Source organism: Equus quagga, chromosome 10 (genome assembly GCF_021613505.1).
Source record: "Equus quagga isolate Etosha38 chromosome 10, UCLA_HA_Equagga_1.0, whole genome shotgun sequence".
Classification (NCBI taxonomy): Eukaryota; Metazoa; Chordata; class Mammalia; order Perissodactyla; family Equidae; genus Equus; species Equus quagga.
The window spans coordinates 25,078,930-25,103,368 of NC_060276.1; the positions used below are offsets into that span (position 1 = coordinate 25,078,930).

Below are 24,439 nucleotides of genomic sequence, written 5' to 3' on the forward strand. Positions count from 1 at the left end.
GTGAAAACTCCATTCTTTTGTTTTTGACTTTTCCTCTTCTCTTAGAGGGCAGAGAATACTTAAGGGTTTTACTTAGTTTTCCTCTATCCCAGGTTGAATGGCTCTGGGTGAGGACATTGCCTCTCTGCTTGCCTTATCTTTCCTGGCATATAGGCTGCTCTTCTGGAAATTGCTAGTGCAGCCTCTCCCATCATCCTTAGTTACTGTGTCGACTAGTCCTCTAGCCCTCAGCCTACTTGCAGGATATTTAGGAGCAACATTGGCAGCAGCTCTGGCTTCAGCCCCACAGATCCGAGCCTGCCTCAAAAGCCCCAGCCTTATGACTCATGCATAGGTGACTTGTCCTGGCTGCTGCCTTCAGTGCCACCTGGGCTGTGGACCATGAAAGCTTCTTCTCAGAGAGTGACCCCTGTGACTCCACAGTGGGACACCTGTTCAGCAGGTAAACACTCTGGGTATGCTGTCCTTTTTAGTGTGACACGCTCTTTCATTATGCTGCTCACCTTCCCTACCACCACCTACCTCATACTCAGTCTAGGTAGTGGAACCCAGATTGAGAAATATTTATTGACTTGAATCAGCATTGTTATATCCATATTTTTCTGTTTCATCTTCCAGCATCTCTGAGGTTCATTCATTGTTCCCCATTTCCATATCTAAATTCCTGATACTGGTTAAGTTTAAAAACAAATTTATATGATGTATGTTAAATGTTAGTTGTAATCTGCATTTCTATGATTTCCTTTTCTCGTGCAGTTAACTTGAAGCATTTTCCTCTGAGCTCTGATCTTTTTCAAATGAGTATTGTTTTTGTCTTTTTCTATCAGTTAAATTATCTGGCATAATAAAGTTACAGAATTGAAATATAGAAAGCAAATATGAGCAAAAAAATTTCACTTATTGATTAATATGACTGTGTTAAAATGAAGTATTGTAGAGTATACATATAAATTTTGCTTCTTTTTAGAGTTGGCGTTCCTAAAGGTGCTAAAGGCTCACCTGTTAATGCTTTGCAAAATAAGAGAGCACCAAAACAAGCAGAGAGCTTTGAAGATTTGAGGAGAGACGTTTTCAATATGTTCTGTTACCTTGGTCCTCACCTTTCTCACGATCCCATTTTATTCGCAAAAGTGGTGCGCATAGGCAAGTCATTTATGAAGGAGGTTAGTAAGATTTTTTTTCTTCCAAGCAGAAAGCTACATTTTGGAATGAAAATGTTCTGAGTATACGTGGCAGATCTTCCTCAGCCAAAAAAAAAAAAGTTCTGAGTATATTTATGTGAAATGTATCTCTAGAAATAAAAAGAAAGTGAACTTAAGAAAAGGTTATGTTAAAAAAAAAAAAAAGAAAAGGTTATGTTGAGTAAAGTTTGGGGAAAGTCCATTGTGTCCTAATCAGTTATTTTTATTAGTTAAGTCCCACACATAGGAAAATATGCTTTGGACAAGTGATTGTTTTTGAATTCTGATAATTAGTGGTTAACTCAGTGTTCTTTTCCCCCTCTTTTCCTGACTGCAATTTTGAATCATTGCCGTTATTTGTATGAAGTCCCTTCAACTTCAGACTGTTGAGGATCTATTTTTTAAATTTTTTTTAGTAAACTTTTTATTGAAATAAAACACACATACAGAAAGTACACAAATCATAATTGTACAGCTCAGTGACTTTTTCCAAACTAAACACACGTTTCCACCACGCAGATCAAGAAATAGAACAGTACCAGCACCCCAGAGTTTCCCTTGTACTCTCCCCTGGTCACTACCCCAAGGGTAACCATTTATGCTGTTTTTTTGGTTTTTAACATCAGCTTTGAGTTATAGTTTACATACAGTAAATTTCACTGATTTTAAGTGTACAATTTGATGAGTTTTGACAATTGTATACAGTTGTGTGTTCACTACCACAGTCATGATATAGAAGATTTTCATCACCCCAGAAAGTTCTGTCTTGCCCCTTTGCCATCAGTTCCCTCCCTTCATTGCTGGTTGCTGGCAACCACTGAAAGGCTTTCTGTCATTATAGTTTTGCTTTTCCTAGAATGTCATATAAATGGAATTGTATAGAATGTACTCTTTTCTGTCTGGTTTCTTCCACTTAATGCTTTGGAGATGATCCAATTTGTTGCACATGTCAGTAGTTCCTTTATTGCTCACTAATATTTCATTTTATAGAATACCTGAGTTTATCCATTCACCAGTTGGTGGGCATTTGGGTTGTTTGTAGTTGGGAGCTATGATAAATAAAGCTGCTATGAATATTCTTGTACAGGTCTTTGGCGGGAGGCGGGGGGCATATGTTTTTGTTTCCCCAGGAATGGGATTGCTGGGCCACATGGGTAAGTGTATGTTTAACTTTTTGCCTAGCTGTTCCAACATGTGTGTACCATTTTGCATTCTTGGAAGCAGTGTTTGTGACTTCCACTTGTTCCATATCCTCATCAACATTTGGTATTGTCGGTCTTTTAAATTTTAGTCATCCTAATGGGTGTGTAGTAGTATCTGTTGTGCTTTTAATTTATGTTTCCCTGATGGTCAGTTATGTTGAGCATCTTTTCGTGTCCTTAATTGCCATTTGTGTTCATCTTTGTCGAAATGTCTATTCAAAACTCGTGCCCATTTTTAATTGGGTTGTTTGTCTTCTATTATTATTTCTCAGTCTGCCTTTTCATTTTGTTGCCTGTCTTTTGAAAAGCAAAAATTTAAAATTTTGATTAATTCCACGCTAGTAGTACTTTTCTTTTATGGTTTGCTCTTTGTGTTCTAAGAGATCTTTGCCTAACCCAAGGTCTTAAAGCGGAAAAGAACACACAATTTCTTTTCAATTGTAAAACAAGGCAACCAAAAGAATTTAGAAATTGTTACAAATACAAATGCAGTTTTCTCCAGTGTTTGATGATTGCATCTAATTTTAATTTTTGGCAACAGTAATTAACTGCATAGAAAATTTAATAGCTGTTGTAGATTAATCCCTTGACACCTGAAATATTTGACTAGGCTTTTAACACTTAGCTGGTAGATTATTTTTTTTAATGCTCACAAATTTATGTTGTGTAAAGGTACTCTAAAGAAATTTACCAAGTAGTATATTACTATACAGTCATGTGTCACTTAACAATGGGGATGCATTGTGAGAAATGCATTGTTAGGCAATTTTGTCATTGTGTGAACATCATAGATTGTACTTAGACAAGCCTGGATGGTATAGCCGAGTACACATCTAGGCTATATGGTCCTAGGCTATAAACCTGTACAGCATGTTACTGTACTGAATACTGTAGGCAGTTGTAACACATTGGTAAGTGTTTTTGTATTTAAACATATCTCAACATAGAAAAGGTGCAGTAGGGGCCAGCCCGGTGATGCAGTACTTAAGTTCGCACCTTCTGCTTCTTGGTGGCCTGGGGTTCGCCGGTTTGGATCCCGGGTGCAGACATGGCACCACTTGGCAAAAGCCATGCTGTGGTAGGCATCCCACGTATAAAGTAGAGGAAAATGGGCATGGATGTTAGCTCATGGACAGTCTTCCTCAGCAAAAAGAGGAGGATTGGCAGTAGTTAGCTCAGGGCTAATCGTCCTCAAAAAAAAAAAGTACAGTAAAAATATGGTATGAAAGAAAAAAATGGTACACCTGTATAGGGCACTTAGCAGGAAAGGGGCCTGCAGGACCAGAAGTTGTGCTGGGTGAGTGAGTTAGTGGTGAGTGAATGTGGAGGCCTAGGACATTACTGGACACTACTGTAGACTTTATAAACACTGTACTCTTAGGCTACATTAAATTTATAAAACAATATTTTTCCTTCTTCAATAATAAATTAACCTTATCTTACTGTAACTTTTTTTTAGCTTACTGTAACTTTATAAAGCTTACTTTATAAACTTTGAATTTTTTTAACTTTTTGACTCTTGTAATAGCACTTAGCTTAAAACAAACACATTGTACAGCTATAAAAAAATAGTTTCTTTATATCCTTATTCTGTAAGCTTGTTTCTATTTTTAAAATTTATTTTTTTTTGCTTTTTAAACTTTTTTGTTAAAAACTAAGACTCAAACACACACCTTAGCCTAGGGCTACACAGGATTGGGATCATCAATATCACTGTCTTCCACCTCCACCTCTTATCTCACTGGAAGGTCTTATGGGACCACCATCATGAATTCGGTCCATCATTGACTGAAACGTTGTTATGTGGCACATAAACTGTACATATAATTTATTATATAACATATATAAAAAGGAATGATAACACGTTTTATTGTCTTTATCCTTTTAGTTTGAAAAGGATGAGTTGTGTTAACTAGTACCTGTTCAAAGAAGAGGATTCTCTTTCCCAGTGCATCATATTGGAAAGCGTGTGAAGTCAATTTGTCCCATTACTGGTGGTGATAACATTGATCACTTGGTTAAGGGGATGGCTGCCACGTTTCTGCACTGTTCAGTTACTCTTTTTCTCTTTGTTTTTAATATGTGTCTTGTGGGGAGATACTTTGAGACAATGTAAAAAGCCTCTTTCTCATCTCACTTTCACCCACTAATGCTGTTCTTTCTTATTGAAAATCTTAATGTTCAGATCTCTTGTCTGAAATTCTTTCTTTGGCTACAAGTATCATAAACTTGTAAGTAGGAGACCAAACATCCCACTTGTGGAAGTCCTATACGTAGACATATGCATAAACATATACAATATTGTTACCAAGATACACAGGTACTAGAACTGTCACCTTTCCGCTTCGCCACCTCCACTGCAGCCATCCTATACCTCCATTCTATCACACTTGTGCCTGGGCCTGACCCTAACGCCAGTCTCTATTTTTGCAGAGGTAGAAGGGCAGAAGGGAAGACAAAAATGTTTATTTTGATCACAGCGTGAGAAGAAATCTGTCTTCTCTCATTGTTAAGGTTGTGGTAGAAAAAGTGAATCTTTCCAATAATCTGAGTTAGAATTTTGGTTCATTTTTTACCCATAAAAATATTTCACCATAACAAATCATTTGTTAAGTGTTTTTAGGTTTAAAAGGCTTTTGTTGCCTAGCTAGGAATTTAACCAGGGTTTTATAAGATTGCTTCTAAAGGAGGAATGTGACCCTAGTTCCAAGTAATGTATTTACAATTAAACTTCTTTAACAAATCTCTCATTTCTAAGCTTGGGGTTGCTTCTGTATATAAATTATAAATATTTTAAAATATACTTACTTAACAGAATAGTTTTCCAGCCTATACTTATTTGTAATCATTTGTCTGTCTGATTGTATGTGTGTATATGTATTTCTTAAATTTGAGGTGTACGGCGTATAGGACTATCTAGTACAGTGATTCTGAAACTTTAGTGTGTATTACAGTCCCATGGAGATCTTTTTAAAACACAGATTATTGGACCCTATCCTCACAGCTTCTGATTCAGTAGGTCTGAGGTGGGACCTGAGAATTTGCATTTCTGACAAATTTCCAGGTGATGCTGATGCTGCTGGTCCGAAGACCAAACTTTGAGAACTGTTGTTTTAGTATATTAACCAATTTTGGTCTTTATTTCAGGCTTAAAAGAGGGAGTGGCTCTTTTGAATATTTGTATATGAATGAACACATTTTGCTATCTTTAAAATTTTTTTAAATTGTAGAGCACAGCTTTAACATGTTCACCTGACATACTTAAATGCTTTTTCTACCACCAACACACTTAAAGATGAATTCTTTGGTGCTTTTTTGCATCCAGCTGGTGTTAATGGATTAAGTTGTTTACAATAGTGATAGATAACACTGAGCTGTCACTCTGTGCCAGGCCCTATTCTAAGTACTTTATGAGAATCAGCTTGTTTAATCTTTACCAAACCCTTTGTGCTCCAGGTTAAGCAACTTGTCCCAGGTCACACACCTAATATGGGACAGAGCTGCGATTTCAGTCCAGGCAATCTGGCTTCAGAGGCCAAACTCAAAATCACCATGCTCTACTGCTTATACAAATGTAGTGTGTCTGAAATTGAGGAAACGATAGGTTATGTAAATTTTACAGTTCTTTGCTGTTTTATATCTGTGTTAGTGGTGTTTTCTTATTTTGTTTATCTCTGCAATCTCCATTTTAATCTCATTCTATGTATCTCATCTCCAAGCTTTTCTTGTTTTACTGAGTTCATTCTTAATACCTTTTCTATGACTATATGCAGATACTTGTGGAGAATCTGCCTTTGTCCTTTGTGTTCTGCTTTCTTCCAGACTAAGTTTGTCTTTTATATGCTAGGTCTTTTTTGGCTGTTTATGTTTCCATCGTAGCCACGGCACTTTTTTCATCTTAATATGGACAGCTCTGTTCAGATCTTTCTGATACAGTGTGAGTGAGTCCTCATACCCTTCCCCCTTATTTATGACCAGTCCTCCTCCCCTCAAGCTACAGTTTGAGTTTTGGGTTCTCTTTTCAATCTTCTCTGGAGTCTAGGATGGGGGAGGGAATGAAGCTTGGGGAGGCTGAGTATAGCCCTCATTTAGAGGACCTCTTTTGAGATCCTGTTAGCTATGCTATACTAGGCACACCCAACCAAGCGGGTATCCAGCTCCCTTGCGCTTTGATTCCTTCACCCATCTAAGCGCTGTTCCTTTGAAAGGCAGCAAGCTGTGGCAGCTGGTTCTCCCTTAGCCAGAGTCCTGCTGGCTTTCTCCTCACAAGGATTTTTCCTCAGGCTGTTTACTTACCTTGCAGGCCATGTTGCCTAAAGGATTTTGTTGACTTACCTTCCTTGCTCAGTACTACTACTGCGGATTGGGTTAAGGGCAGGATCCATACCACACAGCCCGTCATACCAGAATTGTGTGTGTGTGTGTGTATCCCCTTGAAGTCTTGAAGTTAATAACATAGTTTCCTCTTTTCTTGTTGATGGTGAATTTGGGGCATTAAAAAAAAGACAACAACAAGACATACTTCTGTTCATTGCATTAGGGATTGGGGGAGAGAAAGTCTGTTTTTATGCTTCACTTTGTCATCTTAATTCACTTGTCTGGCTAGTGTCTATGGCTGTTTCTTATATTGGCCTTGGATAAAGGTCAGAGTGCTCTAAATTGATTCACAGATAAAGCTTAGAGAAACCTTAGATAGAGGGTCAGAGTATCCCTTAGACTCAGCAGTAGATATCAGGAATAGTTGTGGTAGTGATATTGTAGTAATGTGGAAGAATGTCCTTATTCTTAGGCGATACATACTGAATTATTTTGAGATGAAGTGTCGCATCTGAAGTTTTTTTGCTCAGTCAAAAAAAAGCAAAATGTTAATTGTATCTACAAAGTAGTTATATAGCTATTTATGGGTATTCTATCCATTTAACTTTTATGTAAACTTGAAATTTTTCATAATAAAAATTAGGGTTACAAGAGAGAGAATGTACTGTAGACCATTCATTCCAAAACTCTAATTTATGAACCAGCTACTTTAGAATTTTGGCTTGATATTTACTATTTTTTGTTTTTTCATCAGCTGTTAGGGGAGGGAGAGTCTGTGATCTTGCTTTGCTCTTTCTTTTCAACTTGTGAAGATCTACCCTGGTTGTGTAGGTTAGGCCTCAAAATTAATACTCCTTTTGGATGAAGGTGTGGAGTTCAAGTACAGTGGAATTACACCATACCTGTGCTTAATTTATGTGAATGTAGCCAGACTTATTCCATCAAAATACTCAGTATATATGCCCAAGAGTAAGGGTGAAATTGGAGAAATTTTTTCTTTTCATTTGGTTCAGTTTCTCAAGTCTCTTAGAGAGTATCTCACCACATTGTGTGAGTTTAGTTTTTAAACTAATGTGTTTTCATATGACGTGGCCTCTAAATTGAAGCCAGTCACTTCATCTGATGTTCACATGAATTCATGTTCACTTAACAGTGATTTCTTCTAACACTAGAGGGGGAAAAACACAGTCTCGTGTGGGACTTACATGAAAGCTAATGTGTCTGTATACTTTATAGATCATTTAAGGGATTTTTTAAGTGTAATTATGAGTATACAGTCTTGTGTTGCTTGAAGACTGGGACATATTCTGAGAAATGCATCATTAGGCTACTTTGTCATTGTGCGAACTACATAGACCTAGATGGTACAGCCTACTACACATATAGGCTATCTGATACTAATCATGTGGGGCCACCATCATATATGCAGTCTGTTGTTGACTGAAACATTATTACACAGTGCATGACTGTATGTAATTTTCATTTTATGCATTGACTTTAGAACCTAACTTGCCCACAGAGAGTCTTCATTTAAGGCTGTCCCACAAACAAAGTAACTAAAGCATTAGAAATTGATTGTTAGGTAGACTGGTTCATCAGGATGAGCTGCAGCTACTTGCTAGTTATGTGACCTTAAGCTGGTCACTTTTCTAAGCCACAGATGGGTGGTAATAATATTTACCTAATCTGGTTCCTGGGGTTACCATGAGGATTAGATGAGATATGTCTAAACGTTAATTTGATAGTAACATTAATTAGGTATTCAATTTTAGAGAGTTAAAAAAAAGATGTCATGAATTCTTCATATCATAGTTATCACTTTACTGTTGTAAGTTATCACTACACTAGCTTTTGACAATTTATTTTAAAGTATTAATATACTTTAAGCTATTTATGCCACTTAAAAGTAGCACTTAATTTCCCCCAAGAGTAGATTTGATTTTATAGGAATGCCTTTGGCTTCTTTACATTGTCATGATAATCAGATGTGGTTTTTCCCCCTCTCCTTGTTGAAATTTATGTTATAAATTGGTAACAAACACATGGAAGGAAATTTTTATCAAATTAAGGAAATTTTTATTGCTGGGGTTTTGTGAGTGAACTAGTCAAGGGTAGTTATGGATGTGTCTGTTTCTGTTTTTGAGCAGAAACAAATTTTGTAAGAATATTTTTAAGGCAAAACCTTGCATTACAATTCTTCTTGTCCAAAGAGACTCTGGCTCTGCTATCCTTGGCACCATTTGTTAAGTTCCCCTATGTACTTTTGCTATTTTATAAGTCTTATACAAAGCAAATGAGGAACTCGAGAGTTGGAGACCACATTTAATTTAACACCCTTACTATTTAATGAGCCTGAGCAGGGAAGAACTGTTAGGATGTTTATATTTGCACTTGTATTGTCACCTAAAATAATTGGTTTGACCTAAGGTCACTTTAGCTATTACTGAATATCTCCATGTGACAATTCTAATCAAGGTGTAGAATCATAGTTAATGTAATAAATTACAAATAGGATCTTAATTTTTTCCCATTAGCTATGCTTTTTGCCTAAGAGCGGTATATAAACATACAAGGATAGGCAGATACTAAGTCTACTAATAAGCAAAGTAGACTCTGTACAAACAGTGTAATGTTTAAAAATACATTTTATACAAGAAAGGAAAATAGAATTTGTGGTGTGGACCAAATGCACACTGTAAACAATTGATTCAACCCCCGTGCCTCCTCTCAAAGACTTTTCTGAAATTGAACCTCAGTGTTCAGTTTCCAAAAAAAAAAATTGAAGCACGTAAAAGAGAGGTAACATTTAAAAATATTTGTGAAAATGCTCACCTCTTGGAGGTTTTTACATTTGTCTGTGTAGGGCATAGCAGATGCTATCAGATCCTACCCATATTCCTTTGACTCTTATGCCAGGTTCTTAGCGTTTTGGTGTGCCAGCCCAATTTTCAACTGCTGGCGCCTGTATCTCTTTGTCTCAGGGCTTTTCTGGCTCTGGGAGCATACAGAGGTAGTGCAGGGATTGGTAGCCTAAAACTGATGGGGAACTGACTCACCTCGCCCCCTCTCCCCAGCTTTCAACCAATGGAACGACAGGAGATGCTGTAGAACTATGTTGCCCTCATGGGATAACCTTGAGATGTATTTCTACACAGACCCTCAGAGTCCCCAGTGGGACACAGGAATAATTTCCTACTAGTTCCTAGAATTACTTCCTAAATAATAGGAATGCACTTTAATAGGGTCTGCTTCTGGGGAAATCTAAACTAAAACATAGGGGCATATTACTTTAAACAGATTCCGTATGAGAACCTTAATTTCCCTTAACGATAGATAGATTCGATTGATTCGCAGGGCAGTTTTTTGTTTTACAAAAGACTTCTGTTGTGAACTGCTTTTATAAAGAGAATTCGTTTAAATAAATCACATATTCATATTCATTAAGTGCTCTGAAAATACCTGTTTTTACACATAGCTTGTTAGAACCATGCTTGTGTAAAACAAAGCACACTTTCATATCATAACCAGTGTTTTAACCAAAGTAATTACTTTTGGGTGGTGAATTTTATGAAACTGAGCATAGCTATTTAGCAGTTTGTTTTGTTTGCTATATTTTAGTATTTAAACCCCTCCCACAAGTTGTTTACTGCAGTTTGAACGCTACCCACATGGTAGGTAGGGAGACCATGTACTTCATTGTCTAAACCAGGACTCTTGAGGTTGAAAGGTTGTGCTGTTATTTACACTGAAATAAAAAACAAGAACCAGCACATATGGTTATCCTGTTGTGTAGGTGACCATATTATTAGGTCTTTGGCGTCTTGGTACAGATTTGTATTGACTAAAAGTGGAATGTGGTGGAAGATAGTACTTTTCACTTAGTATCTCCTCCTGTGTTCTCATAAATGATGTAGTATCAACATTACTGGTTATTTCTAAGTGTTTTATAAAGTCTTAAGAGTTTCTGATTGAAAGATAAAAAACAAGGCTTTGAACCAAAACATTGAAAGCCTATTCAGTTATGTTTTCTCCAGGCTTGGTAAACTCACGTTCCTGTAAATTTTAATCTATAGGTTCTATTTTCCTATTTCTAAGTTATTTTGATGGGTCTTATTTGGATCCTTTCTAGCAAAAAGATTTTCTTCATAGAGTAGTTTTAATACGTAAATGTGAAGTTCTTAGCCTAGTACTTGGCACATAGTGAGTACTCAATAAATGGTAGTTAATAAGAATGAGAAAAATAAGGATGGTGAAAATAGTGCCATAATCTAAGTAAGATGTTGCTTCAGGTTTCAGTTTAGTCACAAATCTTAGGTACTTTTCATTTTCTTTCTTTTCTGAGATAAAATATAGCCTAAAGTAGCATTTGAAATGTTCATGGATTAGAGGTACTAAAAATAAGGACATTAGTAATAAAAAAAAAGTAATTTATCTAGTTATATCTGCAACTTTTCCCAACCTTTTTTCCTGAACTCTCCAAAGGCCCCCTCTTGCTGGATCTGCATTCTTTTTGTGCCCAGTACTGTTGCAGCCCCTTCAGCTGCTCCATCTTTGTAGGGCTAGGTCAGAAACTGCTCGGAGCCATTTATAACTGATAGTCTATCTAGGCATTATTGTGAGTGCTCAGTTTTATTCAAACTTAAAACTTCAGTTCCTAGCAGTACATTGGTAAGCATAATTTTGATCTTCAACAGATCCTCAAAGACAGGGAACTTGTCTTTATCAGATAGAACTCTGTCCTGTTCATCTTTGAGTTCCCAGTGCTTGGCACATAGTAAATGAATGATTGAATGGATGTCTTTTGCTCCTTCCCCTCCTGGCTTCCTCCCATTTCCTCCTAGCCTTCCATTCATTAAAACTTTTAGTATTGCATTGTGGGAATGGAGAGTTTTATATTTATTCTGAATTAAAACAAATTAAGTTAAAAAGAAAGCATCAGGGGAGTAGAATTTGTCTTTATTTTCTTACCAAACAAAATTACTTTTACATGCATGTAACTCTTGATTCATTTTTTGTTTATCTTTGTTATAATTAGCCTTTGATAAACACATTTCTTAGTGCTCTTCTAGATGGTTTCATTGTGCATTCCGTATTTCTTTTTTTCAAAATTTCCTGCTTATGAAATCTAGAGAATTGACATACAAACATTAGAAATTCATATAAGTGTCTAGTAAGGGAATTAGGAAAGCTTAGTGACTAAGAAAATGTTTTATTTCTATGGAGAAAACTATGCGTAGCTTTATTAGGTTTGTTAGAATCATAGTATACCAGGAAGGGAGCAGCTTAACTGCCTTTATCCCCAACATAATATACTATGAACCTAGTTCTTCCGATTATGACACACCCTTATTTTTGCCTCTCAGTGTACACCCAATATGACAGAAGCATTACCTCCCCACCAACCAAACAAAAGCAGCTATCTAGTTTTTCTGCCACACCACTCCTTCATAACTTGACTCCTAATTTGCCGACTAGAATATATGTTGACTTAATAATTGTTTCTGTGAAAGGGAACTGTATCTTTTTAGCCTGCCAATTAAAAAAAAAAGGTGATTATGGAAGCATGGCAATCCCTGAGTTAGTCTGATGTGAAAATGTTGCACAGAAGTTAGACTTCCCTGTAGTAACTAACACTACATTACTCAAGCATGAAAAACATACATGCACAAACTACCCTTATCTGCTAAGAAAATAAGAAGCTTGTTAGCTGCATATTAGCTTTTTCCTTTCCCTTACTTGCTGTTGAGCTAAATCCTTCCCAGAAATTCAGATTGTCCTTGAGTATCAGTACTTCAGTTGTCATTTTGGCCTTTGCATACATCCATCAAACCTCCACCTGCCTATATACACACAAGTATTACTCACTAATTCATTTTGAATTAATAGACAGTATTGTCAAACATGGCGCTTCAACGGCCCACCTGCAAATCGTTGATATAATAATGACCCAGGTTTTCTCATTCACTCTGTCCAAGTTAGGAAGTGGTTTTGTCTTTGCCAGCAGTGTTGTTAGTACTTTGGGCTTATTTCTCAGTGAGGGCTTAAGTAGTGGTGAATTAATACATAGCTTTAAATTTCTTTGGGTTTAATTTTTTTCATTGTTGCTTTAGTGTTAGATTTTATTGATTCTGTAGGGGGAAGAAGATCTGGATGGGAAAATGCATTATAACTAAATTGTACTGGCTACCATTTTTAATACTTAGATCAGTTTTAGGATGCTTTGGTTTGTGATGATTAGATTGACGAAAGAATTGGCTTAAAATTGACATTTAAAATTCATGAATGTCGTGAATGATTTGGAGGATAGAAATATAGATGAAATTTAAAAATGTTAATTGGTAATACTGCCTGTATTTAAAATCTACATGTGTGAAAAAGTAAGGAAATAATTCACAACCATGTGCAAGTTAATTTTTTTTTCAAATTAGAACCTAAATTGTAACAGCATAATCTTAACCTTTTTGCATTTTATTTATAGTTTTTTTTAATTTTAGTTTCAGTCTGATGGAAGCAAACAAGAAGATAAAGAGAAAACGGTAAGAGACTAGAAAAATTGAATGTGTCTAATGTTTGTCTAGGTACACCGTACTGCAGATTTTACTGTGAACAAGCTTTAATACCCTTGTGAATAATTATTTTATACTCTACATGCTGAATATAGCTTTTGGCATATGATACAAAGTTATCTTTTCAGATTGACAGCCTCCTGTTTTGGGGGATTACCATGTTGAGAAAGGAGGAGGGATAATAAAAGTCCCTCATTCTCTTGCTACCCCTTTCCTTCCCTCACCGTGTTTGCTTTCTTAGATGGAGAAGCACAAATAACCACTGTGAAGAGGACAGTGATAGTGTAAGGAATTAGATGTGGTGTGTTATGAGATCAAGGAATGGCAGTGTTTCCAAGGCTGACAAATTTATTTTGAGGGGATTCATATGGACCTCTTACTGAAATAATTTTTCCTTCTTTCTTCTTAGGAAGTTATCCTTAGCTGTTTGCTTAGCATTACTGACCAGGTACTACTTCCATCTCTTTCTTTGATGGACTGCAATGCTTGTATGTCTGAGGAACTCTGGGGAATGTTTAAAACATTTCCATATCAGCATAGGTAAATATATAATATGTTTGTATTTTTAACTACTATTCTAGTGCATTAACTTCTAAGTGTATGATTTTTCCTAATTCTTCATCTCATCATTTTTTTAAGATATCGTCTGTATGGCCAGTGGAAGAATGAAACCTATAACAGTCACCCACTTTTAGTAAAAGTTAAAGCTCAAACAATAGACAGAGCTAAATATATCATGAAGTAAGTTTTAATTTATTTTTCTTCATACTAATCTAAAGTATACCTGGACCTAATTTACTTTCTTTCAGCCAGCTTATGTCTGAACCTCAATTTTGAGGAAGCCCACCATTTGCTAATGGCATAGCTGATTATATACTGCAGATAGAATGACTTAATTTTTGTGGTTTTTAGCTCATTTTGACTACCAAGTTAGTTTTTGTTATTGTCATGTTTGCATAGGTATGAAATCTAATGAAAATTCTCTTTAATGCATCATATTATAGAATGAGTTTTTGTTTAAAGGACAGTCTACTGTGGCCTCCGCCCAATTTGCATAATACATTTAATGGCTTATACAACGTAGTCAAAGTTTAGGAATTTACTCTGTTGAAAGTTATAATAAAGATTTTTTTCTTTTCGGAAGATCTAATGGAATTATGCAGAACTATCTCCATAGGGAGTCAACTTTTGAAAAATTTCTATTTTTTCATTTGTGTGCTTTATTTTCATGTCATTAAAAACATAAAAGTGATATTATTCTACTTCCTGGTAAAATGTTTGAAGTTAAATTATGAAAATTGTGTACTTCAGATTAGTATTGGTTTAGATACTAAATACACTGCTGTATTCAGCAAGGCTATTTATTGTAATTGCTTTTACATTCGTGCAGTGGCAGGGTTATTATAATTAAAAGTAGTGCATTCTCTCATTTAAACAGATGTAACAGTATGCAATGATACTGTCTTTGCTCAGTGATATTGTCCCTGGTCACAGTCTACCAGGGAAACAGGTGTGTGCACAATCACAGTCTGGTTTAATAGGTGCTGTCATACAGTATGAATAAAGTTCTATGGGAGGGTTAGAGAAGAAAGTGAATTATTTCACCCCTTGGAAATTGGGGAAGGCATGAAAGGAGATGATATTAGAACTGGTCCTTTTGAAAGAGTTCCAGTCTCAAGAATTCCCCAAGTAGAGTTTCTGGCTTAAAAGCAGCTAATATTTATGGAGCCGTTACCATGTGTGCTGGGCACTGAACTAAGTGCTTTATGTGAGTTATTTAACAATATATTTAATAATACGTTAAATATTATTAAATCTCTTGAATCTGTCTCTTCCACTCTCTACCACCACTAACTTAGTTCTTTTATCTGAATGCGTTATAGTGCCTTGTATTATTCTCTTTCTTCAAAATCCTTTGGTGCCCATTGCCTGCAGGTTATATGTCAACTTTTATGGCATGGTGATGTAAGAGACCCTCCATGATCTGTCCCTCCCTATTTTCAACCTCATTTCCTGCCAGTTCTACATCTAGCTGTACTGAGCCCACTTATATTTCCCTGAATGTACTATGGTCTCCTTTTCCTTTGCATATATTTTTTGTTTCTTCTGTTCATACAGGTATTCCCTTACCTCGTTTTTCTCTCTCCATCTGGTGACCTCATACTTGGTGGGTGGGCTCCAGTGTCACCTCTGTGAAGCCTTCCATAATGCCACCAAGCACGTCCATCCTTCTTTATTTATGCCACCACTGTCCCATATGCATGTAATGCTATCATACCTCTTAGATACATTGCTATGATTATTTTTCTTTTTTTAATTATCTAACTTTTTGAATAGTTTATACATTCACATGGTTTAAATTTCAGTAAATATGAAAAGGTAGACAGTAAAAATCTCTCACTGAGTCCTCCCAAGGAAAGAAAGGCCACTGTTTAGTTTCTTATTTATCCTTCTAGCTAGATATTTTTATGTATACATGAGTACAAATATATTATTCCCCCTTTTTATACTATTGATAGCATATAATAAGAACTGTTCTGTAGTTTGTTCTATTTGTTTAAGAATATAAAGTTTAAAGTATAGTTTTCAATCTATCTCCCCAGCTGAACTGAGCTTGAGAGCAGGCCTTGTATTCCTAGTCATAGCACTTTGCCTGTCATAGAAGACATTAATATGAATGAATGAATAAATTAATAAAAATATTTATCACAGAAGACTGTGCAGAACTTTTAATGTACTTGGATTTTTGTTATATTTCTAAACTGTAACTATTTTACCAGGCTTAAACAATATGATTTTGGTATTGCTTGAACTCTACATTGAGAATGGAATGCATTAATTTATTACTTGCACAATTTCACAGGTTTTGATTACTGTTTAAAACATGAATTTGCTGTGGGACATCCAGTAATTGATTCCACAAATGTTCATTGATTGTGTTCCATGTGCCAGACACCATGGTAGCTTGAGGGGAAGACATAATCAAGAAAGTATTTCTTTTATTTTTGTTTGTTTTTCCCTCCAGGGTAGTGGAGGCAGAAGGGAATGGGATAAAAAGTATAGGGAAGAAAGGTTAGCTTTGGCAAGTAGGAGAGCCACCTGAAATAGTAGGGTTAGAAGTAAGGACAGGTGGTGGTAAGTTTGAAGGTGGAACAGAGTCTAGCCAAAGTTTAAAATTGATGGGTTTTCTGTGGAAAGAAAAAAGAAACTGGGCCGTGGAGAGTGGGAAAGGGAAGCAGCTGATGATGAAATAATTTTGATTGATGGGTCAGTTTTGTCATAAGAAGCTTCTTAAGATCATTATATCAAGTTTGTTACTTCCACAATGGTCACATTCCTTGAACTATCTACTAAATTCATTATTTGCTTCATTATATTTTCATTCCAGAAAGCTTCCTGTCACTTGAAAGCATTTCAGATTTCTAGATTTATTATGTAATAATCTCACCAGAAGAGTTAAAAATGCTGTTTGATAATTGTTTGAGCTGTAAGCATTTCATAGGTATAAATTTCCAGAATGTTAGTAAAAGAATACTCAACAGAGGAGGAATTAAAGAAGAAGGAAAGGAGTAGAATTGACTTTTCAAAAATTGTTTACTTTGAATATGAAAACCAGAGAACTTCCTGTATCAAGGAGTGCAACATTAGCTATTACTCTGTTAGGGTCACTGAGACAGATGGCATAGACATTTCATTGCATTATACCAAATTTGTTATCTTAATCCCTAAACTGATAAATGAGCCTTTCTAAATCTAAAATAATTATGATTCTCTATAATATGTACTTGTAGAGTACATTGAGTTTTAATGCTTATTAGACTATTACTATAAAATGGAAATGTGTATATTATAAATGTTAAGCATTAATACAAAATGTTAATACCCTCTGGGAGAATGCCTAATCAAAATAGCCCAAGTCCTGCATGAAGTATGTGATAAATGTCATTATTTACATGGATCCATTTTGGATATTTGGGAAAGAATTGTCGTCCTCCCCCCCCCCCCCATGATGTAACAAAGCTATCAACATTACAAGGGAAATGACTTAAGATGATCCTGCTACTTTTTTCTCCCCTTGTAGACGTCTAACCAAGGAAAATGTGAAGCCTTCTGGAAGACAAATTGGGAAGTTGAGCCACAGCAATCCAACCATTTTGTTTGATTATGTATGTTTTGAGGTTAATATTATTTTAAGGGATTTTTCTTTTTGTTGTCTTTAAGTCAGCACAGATAGAAATGGAATGATGTAGTTTTAAAAATGTTTGGCAGTTTTAGGGAAAAAATCTTTAGCAAATTAAATATTGTATGGTTATGCTAAAAATGTAGTATACAATATATTTAACACATTGATCTACTTTTCTAGTAGTATATAACGATGCTACTGTAATAAACTCGAGCATTATCTTGTTTAACACATTTTTATTTATAGCATCATTAATAAAAAGGTGCATTATTTGTTGATTTTAGTTGTTATAAACACTTGAATAGCACTTCATTCTGATTTAGATGTAACACTTTCATATTTAGAAAGAGATTTCTAAAACACATTTGACATGAGACTAGCCTCTATATTTCTGAAATTCAAGTTTAGATGCCCTGGAATTATTTACTAATTGGAAAATGTAGCCTAAGAAAATATTTTCTAAGGAAAAATTAAAAGTATAGCCATTATTTAGTTAGCACAGTAGAAGTTCTCTTTCGATTACTTAATGCCATCTTTTCTTTGTTGCTATCTTCCAGATATTGTCACAAATACAGAAGTATGATAACTTAATAACACCTGTAGTAGATTCATTGAAATACCTCACTTCATTGAATTATGATGTCTTGGCCTGTATCCTTTCAAGTGAAGTAAAATATAGGTTTCACATTTCATAGATCTTAATGATGAATGTTTTATTTTTATTCTAAGTTCCTTTAGTAACCATCTGAGGTTGATTCAGTTGGCTGATCTGAAGGTTGGCCAATTAGGAGTTTGTGTGCATGTCTGTGTTGTATACAGGGAGAGACAATGTTAAGTTTAATAAATGTCTTGATATAAGTAGAATCTATCTTGCTTGCTGAAAGATGGAAAAGAAGGTAAAGAAGAAAATTTTGTACTACAGTGAGTGTGGTTTTCAATAATTCATAGTAACTTGAAGCTGACAATTTTATTTCTTTCCAAGATGTGAAATTTTTTTGTTGTTGTTTGAAGGGTCTTTGTTAGAGATGTGGTGACTGAAAATTTTTTCTTAATGTATGAAAGATTGTATCATTGAAGCTTTAGCTAATCCAGAAAAGGAGAGAATGAAACATGATGACACAACCATCTCAAGCTGGCTTCAGAGTAAGTATTTTTATTTTCCTAAGGGTGGAATTTCCATCTGTTGTAACAGTCATGCTATGTATTCTATTACCTATGCTAAGAGCTTGTTTGTCAAGAGCTCTTGAGAGCATCTAGCCAGTCAGCTTGTTCTGTGGAGTGTCCAAGTCCTTGGCTGTGTAAGGAGGTTCATATAATACTTATTCATTTTCCAACTCAAGAGGCCAGTATTGGCTATGATAGAATTTGGGCAAACATTACTGGGGAGATGAAAATTCCTTTCTATATTATTATTTTAGAGGCATAATCTCTCTTCTTTTTATCCTGAGGTTGCAGTCATCTTTTTTTTTTTTTTGAGGAAGATTAGCCCTGAGCTAACATCTGCCACTAATCCTCTTTTTTGCTGAGGAAGTCTGACCCTGAGCTAACATCTGTGCCCATCTTCCTCCACTTTATATGTGGGACACCTACCATAGCATGGCTTGCTAAGCAGTGCCGTGTCCGCACCCAGGATCTGAACTGGCGAATCCTGGGCTGCTGAAGTGGAACGTGCATACTTAACCACTGTGCCACCAGGCTGGCCCCATGCAGTCATCTTAAAAGAACAAAAACTTGGTTATTTAACAAAAAACCTGATCCTTGGGTTTTTTTTTTTTATTGAAATTTCTTGTACCTTTGATTTCTAGCAGCTGGTTCCCCCTTTTTTTTTCAACCTATCATGTCTGATAGCTGAATCTTGAAGTAGCTCCCCATTGCCCTTTAAAGTCTGAAATCTGTAATAAGTCATACAAATAAGTTCTTTTGGAATCAGGGCCTTAGTCACTGTACTAGCCTCATCTTTCACCTCTCCCCAATATTCTAGGTTCCGTTAATACTGAATTTCTTGGACTTTTCGTGGCCCTTTTGCACATGTTATTTTCTCTATTTGGAATACCCTTCTGTGCCCACTCATCTTCTCCACCACATCTTCTACTTACTCATTAGATTTCAGCCTAGAGGTCAGTTTCTTCGGAAAGCTTGACCTGTTAACACTCCCACCCAAAAAGTCAGAATTAGATGCCCTTCTTGTGTACTCCCATGGAACCTTTTATTCATCATAGAATTATTTCAGTTTACTTTTCTAAATCCCTCACTAAACTATAAGCTTCTTGAGGCAGGACCTGTGTTTTGTCCATTATCCTTTAGGTGCTCAGCAAATAATTGTTGAAAAGGTACAGATCACTTGACTTTACTAGGATCTCCTCTTTACTGGGTTTTCTCCCTACTTATGTGATGAAGACTGTTGGTTAAAATTGGTCTTTTCTCTGCTTCTTGGTCTGGCAATGCTTTACCTGTTCCTTGCCTCTCCACAACTAGTAGCATGTTCCTAGATAAAAAGAAATTTTTTCATGACCCAGACATTTGAGGGGCAGGTGTTTTGTCTATCACTCAAGTTTACAGAGCGATCCGCAAGATTTTATGGCCTAATTAATGTCACAGGCTCTGGAATCAGGCCGTGTAGGTTTGAGTCACTGCTCTAACTCATAACAACTAGGTGACCATGAGCAAGTTACATGATATATCTGTTCCAAATTTTCCCCACCGATAGGTTTATACCAACCTGAGATAATTATTACGAAGATTAAATGAGATAATTAATGTAAAGTGCTTAGTACAATGTTTGGTATAGGTATGCTCAATAAATATTAGCTATTATTAAGTATAAAACTCTATTCAATGGCATCAGCAATACAATTATTTCTACCTCATTTTATTTTAGAAATTGAGTTAGTTGAAGAAATGACACTAAATATTGTACTTTTTGTTTTAGGAACCGTTTTTAAAAAGCCCTATTCTTTTTTTCTTTCATATAGGTCTGGCTAGTTTCTGTGGTGCAGTTTTTCGTAAATATCCAATTGATCTTGCTGGTCTTCTTCAATATGTGGCTAATCAGCTAAAGGCAGGCAAAAGGTATTCATAGTAAATTACATGTAAATAAAATTCAATAATTAGAGTACTTCTGGTGATATTGGGATGTTGAGATTGCTGTTTATCCTGGAAAAACTATCTGTTGGTTGTAGGCTTAAGTAGAATAGATGCTCACTTATTTATATGGAGTTCTTTCATTAAAAGAAATTTTAATTTAATACATAAACACTTTTTTGCAGGAAGAAATGTAATATTTGGCTATATATGTAGCTTGTTAAAAACACTAACTCATTTTGACTAGATGTTAGGCTTTTGAGTAAATGGTTAATAAGGTATATTATAAATCCTCTTATGACAAAACATATTGCACTGTTGATTATGCTACTGGACAATAATTGGCCTTAACATTGAGCGTTTGGTAGGAACATGTTTGAGGGTGTATAGAGTATCTTTAAAACACAATTATTTTTTGAATTTGAACTTTAGAGATACATAAAGCTTACTTGCCTTTTGGGCAGTGTCTTCTTTTCTTTATAAGTACGGAGTTTTATTATTCTGGACCAGTATCAATGCTTAGAGTTTGAATTAATATGTATCTTAAATCTTATCAGCAGCCGACTGACTAGAATCAAATAACTGGAAAGTGTTTTCAAGAGCTTTCTGGTAGAAAGCAAGCAAAAATCTGTAAAGCTCTCTGATGTTCCAAGCAGGTATTACCTAAGTAATTATTGACAGATTATTATTTTAGTTTAGGGGAAAATTTTAAAAAAGTAATATTTAGATTCAAGATTTTATCAGCATATCACTTATACTATGCTTACCTATCCACCATCCTATATACATTTTACTCTTCTGTGTCTCTAGGCCAGGAGAACATAACGTTATTTTTAAATCTGTATCTCAGTTTTCTGTACTATGAATATAGTTTTTGTGACCATCTAATTAAAAGATAGTTTGTAGAAAAAATAAAATATTCCATTGGTACTTGTTGCATACTAATTTGCATGAGGGCCCTCGTGTTTTCAGAAACTATGTTTAGGGAAGGTGAGGCAAGTTGAGAGAGTAAGCACTCAAGAATCTTAGAAAATTGTTCCTTTGTCAACTTGTGTCTTGGGTATGTCTAGCTTTACCTTTAGAAGAACATCTGTATTTGTTTTGTAGGAAAGAATATTTTCACATTATCTTCATTACTTAGCTAATTAAAGATGATCTTGGAATCATATTGTATTATTTCCATTGGCAGTCCAAATTTTGAGAATTAAAATGCATAACTATTGGCACAGTAATATGCTTAAGGCTGGCCACTAAGCTATCATCTTTGGCTCAAATACCGCAACTCGGAACTTCCGTTTCCTTCTTTTTGTTTCCTTTCTCCTCTTCCTACCTTCCTTCCTCTATTCCTTCCAAGTGTGTGTGATTGTTTAGAGAAATGGCCTGTATCATCAAAAATGTATATTGGCAATCCTGTACTGGAGGATAAAAAAATGCTATGAAGGACATTATTGGGTCAGGTGATAAAAATGAAATATGAACTGTAGATTCAACTGATAAAATTAAATATGAAATGTAGATTAAAGTATTGTATCAGTGTTAGATTTACTAAAGTTGATAACAATGCTGTGGTTATGTAAGTGAATAGCTATATTCTTAGGAAATACATTCTTAGGAATTTTAGGAGTAAAATGTACCCCTAAAATGATGTTATTTACTAAATAAATTGCTCTCAAGTGGTTCAAAAAACTGTGTGTGTGAAGAGAGGGAGGGAGGGAGAGAAATCACAAATGATAGAGTGAACAGGAGTAAAAATGTTAATAAATAGGTGAAGTTGGGATAAAGGGTAAATGGGTGTGCTTTTTACTGTTTTTATCTTTGCATCATATCTGTAAGTTTGAAATTATTTCCAAGTAAAAAGTTAAAATAAACATATTACATGCCCCGAATATTTTTCAGTATAGTTCTAGGAATGCAGTTTTTCCTTAAAAACCACTTCAGCCCCTTCCCCCCAATATTTATATACAAGTAATTTAGGGATTCTCAGTATATTTGTTACAATATATTGTCACTTTTATGTTTGAAGTTTCAACTATAGACTGTTTCCTTATTTTTTCTAAATAGTTTTGACCTGCTTATATTGAAAGAAGTGGTACAAAAAATGGCAGGAATAGAAATTACAGAGGAAATGACAATGGAACAACTAGAGGCCATGACTGGTGGAGAGCAACTAAAAGCTGAGGTGAGAGTTGCTATTTTTGTTTATTGACTTTTTAAATTCAAAATGTATGCATGCTCATAGTAAAGAATCCAAACAATGCATAACGAGTAGATAAAGCCAAATGTCAAAACCATACATACCCTACGGTCACAACCACACCCACCTCTCTTTTAAAAATTGAGGTATACTGGTTATTTTAACCTTTTTAAAAAGTTGAAACAAAGTATAAAAAGATAGGAAGTAATACATCTGTAAGGGAAATAAATATCAAATCTTCTGTGGTCCTTGGTATCCTAACTGGTATAAATCTGAACATAGGTACTCTGTTGTTGAATCTGCTCCACACTGAATAAAGAATAATCCTTTAGGGGCCGGCCCAGTGGTGCAGCGGTTAATTTCGCAGGTTCCGCTTCTCGGCGGCCTGGGGTTCACCAGTTTGGATCCCGGGTGCGGACATGGCACCGCTTGGCAAGCCATGCTGCGGTAGGCGTCCCACATATAAAGTAGAGGAAGATGGGCATGGATGTTAGCTCAGGGCCAGGCTTCCTCAGCAAAAAGAGGAGGACTGGCAGTAGTTAGCTCAGGGCTAATCTTCCTCAAAAAAAGAAAAAAGAATAATCCTTTATAAGGGATTGCAAAGTAGAAAATGGAAAATATGTAGACATTTAAAGACAATTGACAGTTATCTGTAAGCCAGTGACTAATCAGTAATAGTGTCACTAAAATGAGTTTGTGAAGAAAGAGAAGGAATGTAGAGTGTATGAGTTTTTTATTTTCAGGATTATAACTGAGCTTTTGCTGTGTCTTTTTCAAATCAGATGGCATGTGTTATGTACTGTACGCTGGTAAATTTATATCTTCTCTTGTGCAGGGTGGTTATTTTGGCCAGATCAGAAACACTAAAAAATCCTCCCAGAGATTAAAGGATGCACTATTGGACCATGATCTTGCTCTTCCTCTCTGTTTGCTTATGGCTCAGCAGAGGAATGGGGTAATCTTTCAGGAAGGTGGAGAGAAACATTTGAAACTTGTGGGAAAGCTCTATGATCAGGTAAGTTAAAGTGGCTTTTGTGTTTATGTGGATTGTTTTTTATCATGATAAAGGAAAATACAGAATGTGATATAATTTGAAAAATGTCATTTTACACATCATGTGAATGTGAAACAGCTCTAATGTAAAATAGACATTCTGGAAAAAGGGCTTTTTGTGTGCAAATTATGATATTTAAGGGGGAGCTTTAGGAGATGTAATAATATGTGTACGATTTTCAATTAAGTAGATAACGCAAGTTGTTTGCGCTCATAATCTTTCCTGATCTCTGTAAATTTGGAATTTCAGTCACAACAAAGTAGATGCGATGTTTATTTATAAAATGTATTTATAAATATTAATCACCAAAACCTATGATTAGCCTACAAAATGTGTTTAACTATCACCAACTATATTACGAGGAAAAAAAGGGATCATATACATTTTATAAATAAAGTTTTCATCTTTTAAGGACAAAGGAATTGACTTCTCTATACATAAAATTGTTGTATGTGATTTAGGTAAATATATTCTGCTACTGAACGTGATGAACAAGCTTGGAATTTGAGATAGGTTGACTATTAAAGCCTTAGGTTAGTCAACTTTTCAGGGCCTCAGAGTGTTTTTCGTAATATGTAATTATGTTTGTAGATTGTCTCTAAAGTTCTTTCAAGTTGTAAAATTTGAGTTCTGTTACTCGAAATATTGTTAAAATGACATA

The 24,439-nt window shown here is 35.4% G+C and overlaps 1 protein-coding gene across 7 annotated transcripts in view; it reads left to right on the forward strand.

Moving 5' to 3' along the window:
- THOC2 (THO complex subunit 2) overlaps positions 1–24,439 on the forward strand; it is a 100,856-nt gene that overhangs the window by 50,781 nt on the left and 25,636 nt on the right. For 4 of the 7 annotated variants that reach the window (XM_046673021.1, XM_046673023.1, XM_046673024.1 and 1 more), the window contains exons 12-21: positions 968–1,163; positions 13,195–13,236; positions 13,676–13,806; positions 13,906–14,007; positions 17,348–17,432; positions 18,007–18,100; positions 18,512–18,592; positions 20,422–20,518; positions 22,592–22,709; positions 23,560–23,739. In XM_046673021.1, the coding sequence (XP_046528977.1) occupies positions 968–1,163; positions 13,195–13,236; positions 13,676–13,806; positions 13,906–14,007; positions 17,348–17,432; positions 18,007–18,100; positions 18,512–18,592; positions 20,422–20,518; positions 22,592–22,709; positions 23,560–23,739 (1,126 nt within the window). Of the gene's footprint in view, positions 1–967; positions 1,164–13,194; positions 13,237–13,675; positions 13,807–13,905; positions 14,008–17,347; positions 17,445–18,006; positions 18,101–18,511; positions 18,593–20,421; positions 20,519–22,591; positions 22,710–23,559; positions 23,740–24,439 lie in introns of all 7 variants that reach the window. The other 3 variants (XM_046673018.1, XM_046673020.1, XM_046673019.1) reach the window with 1 other exon arrangement.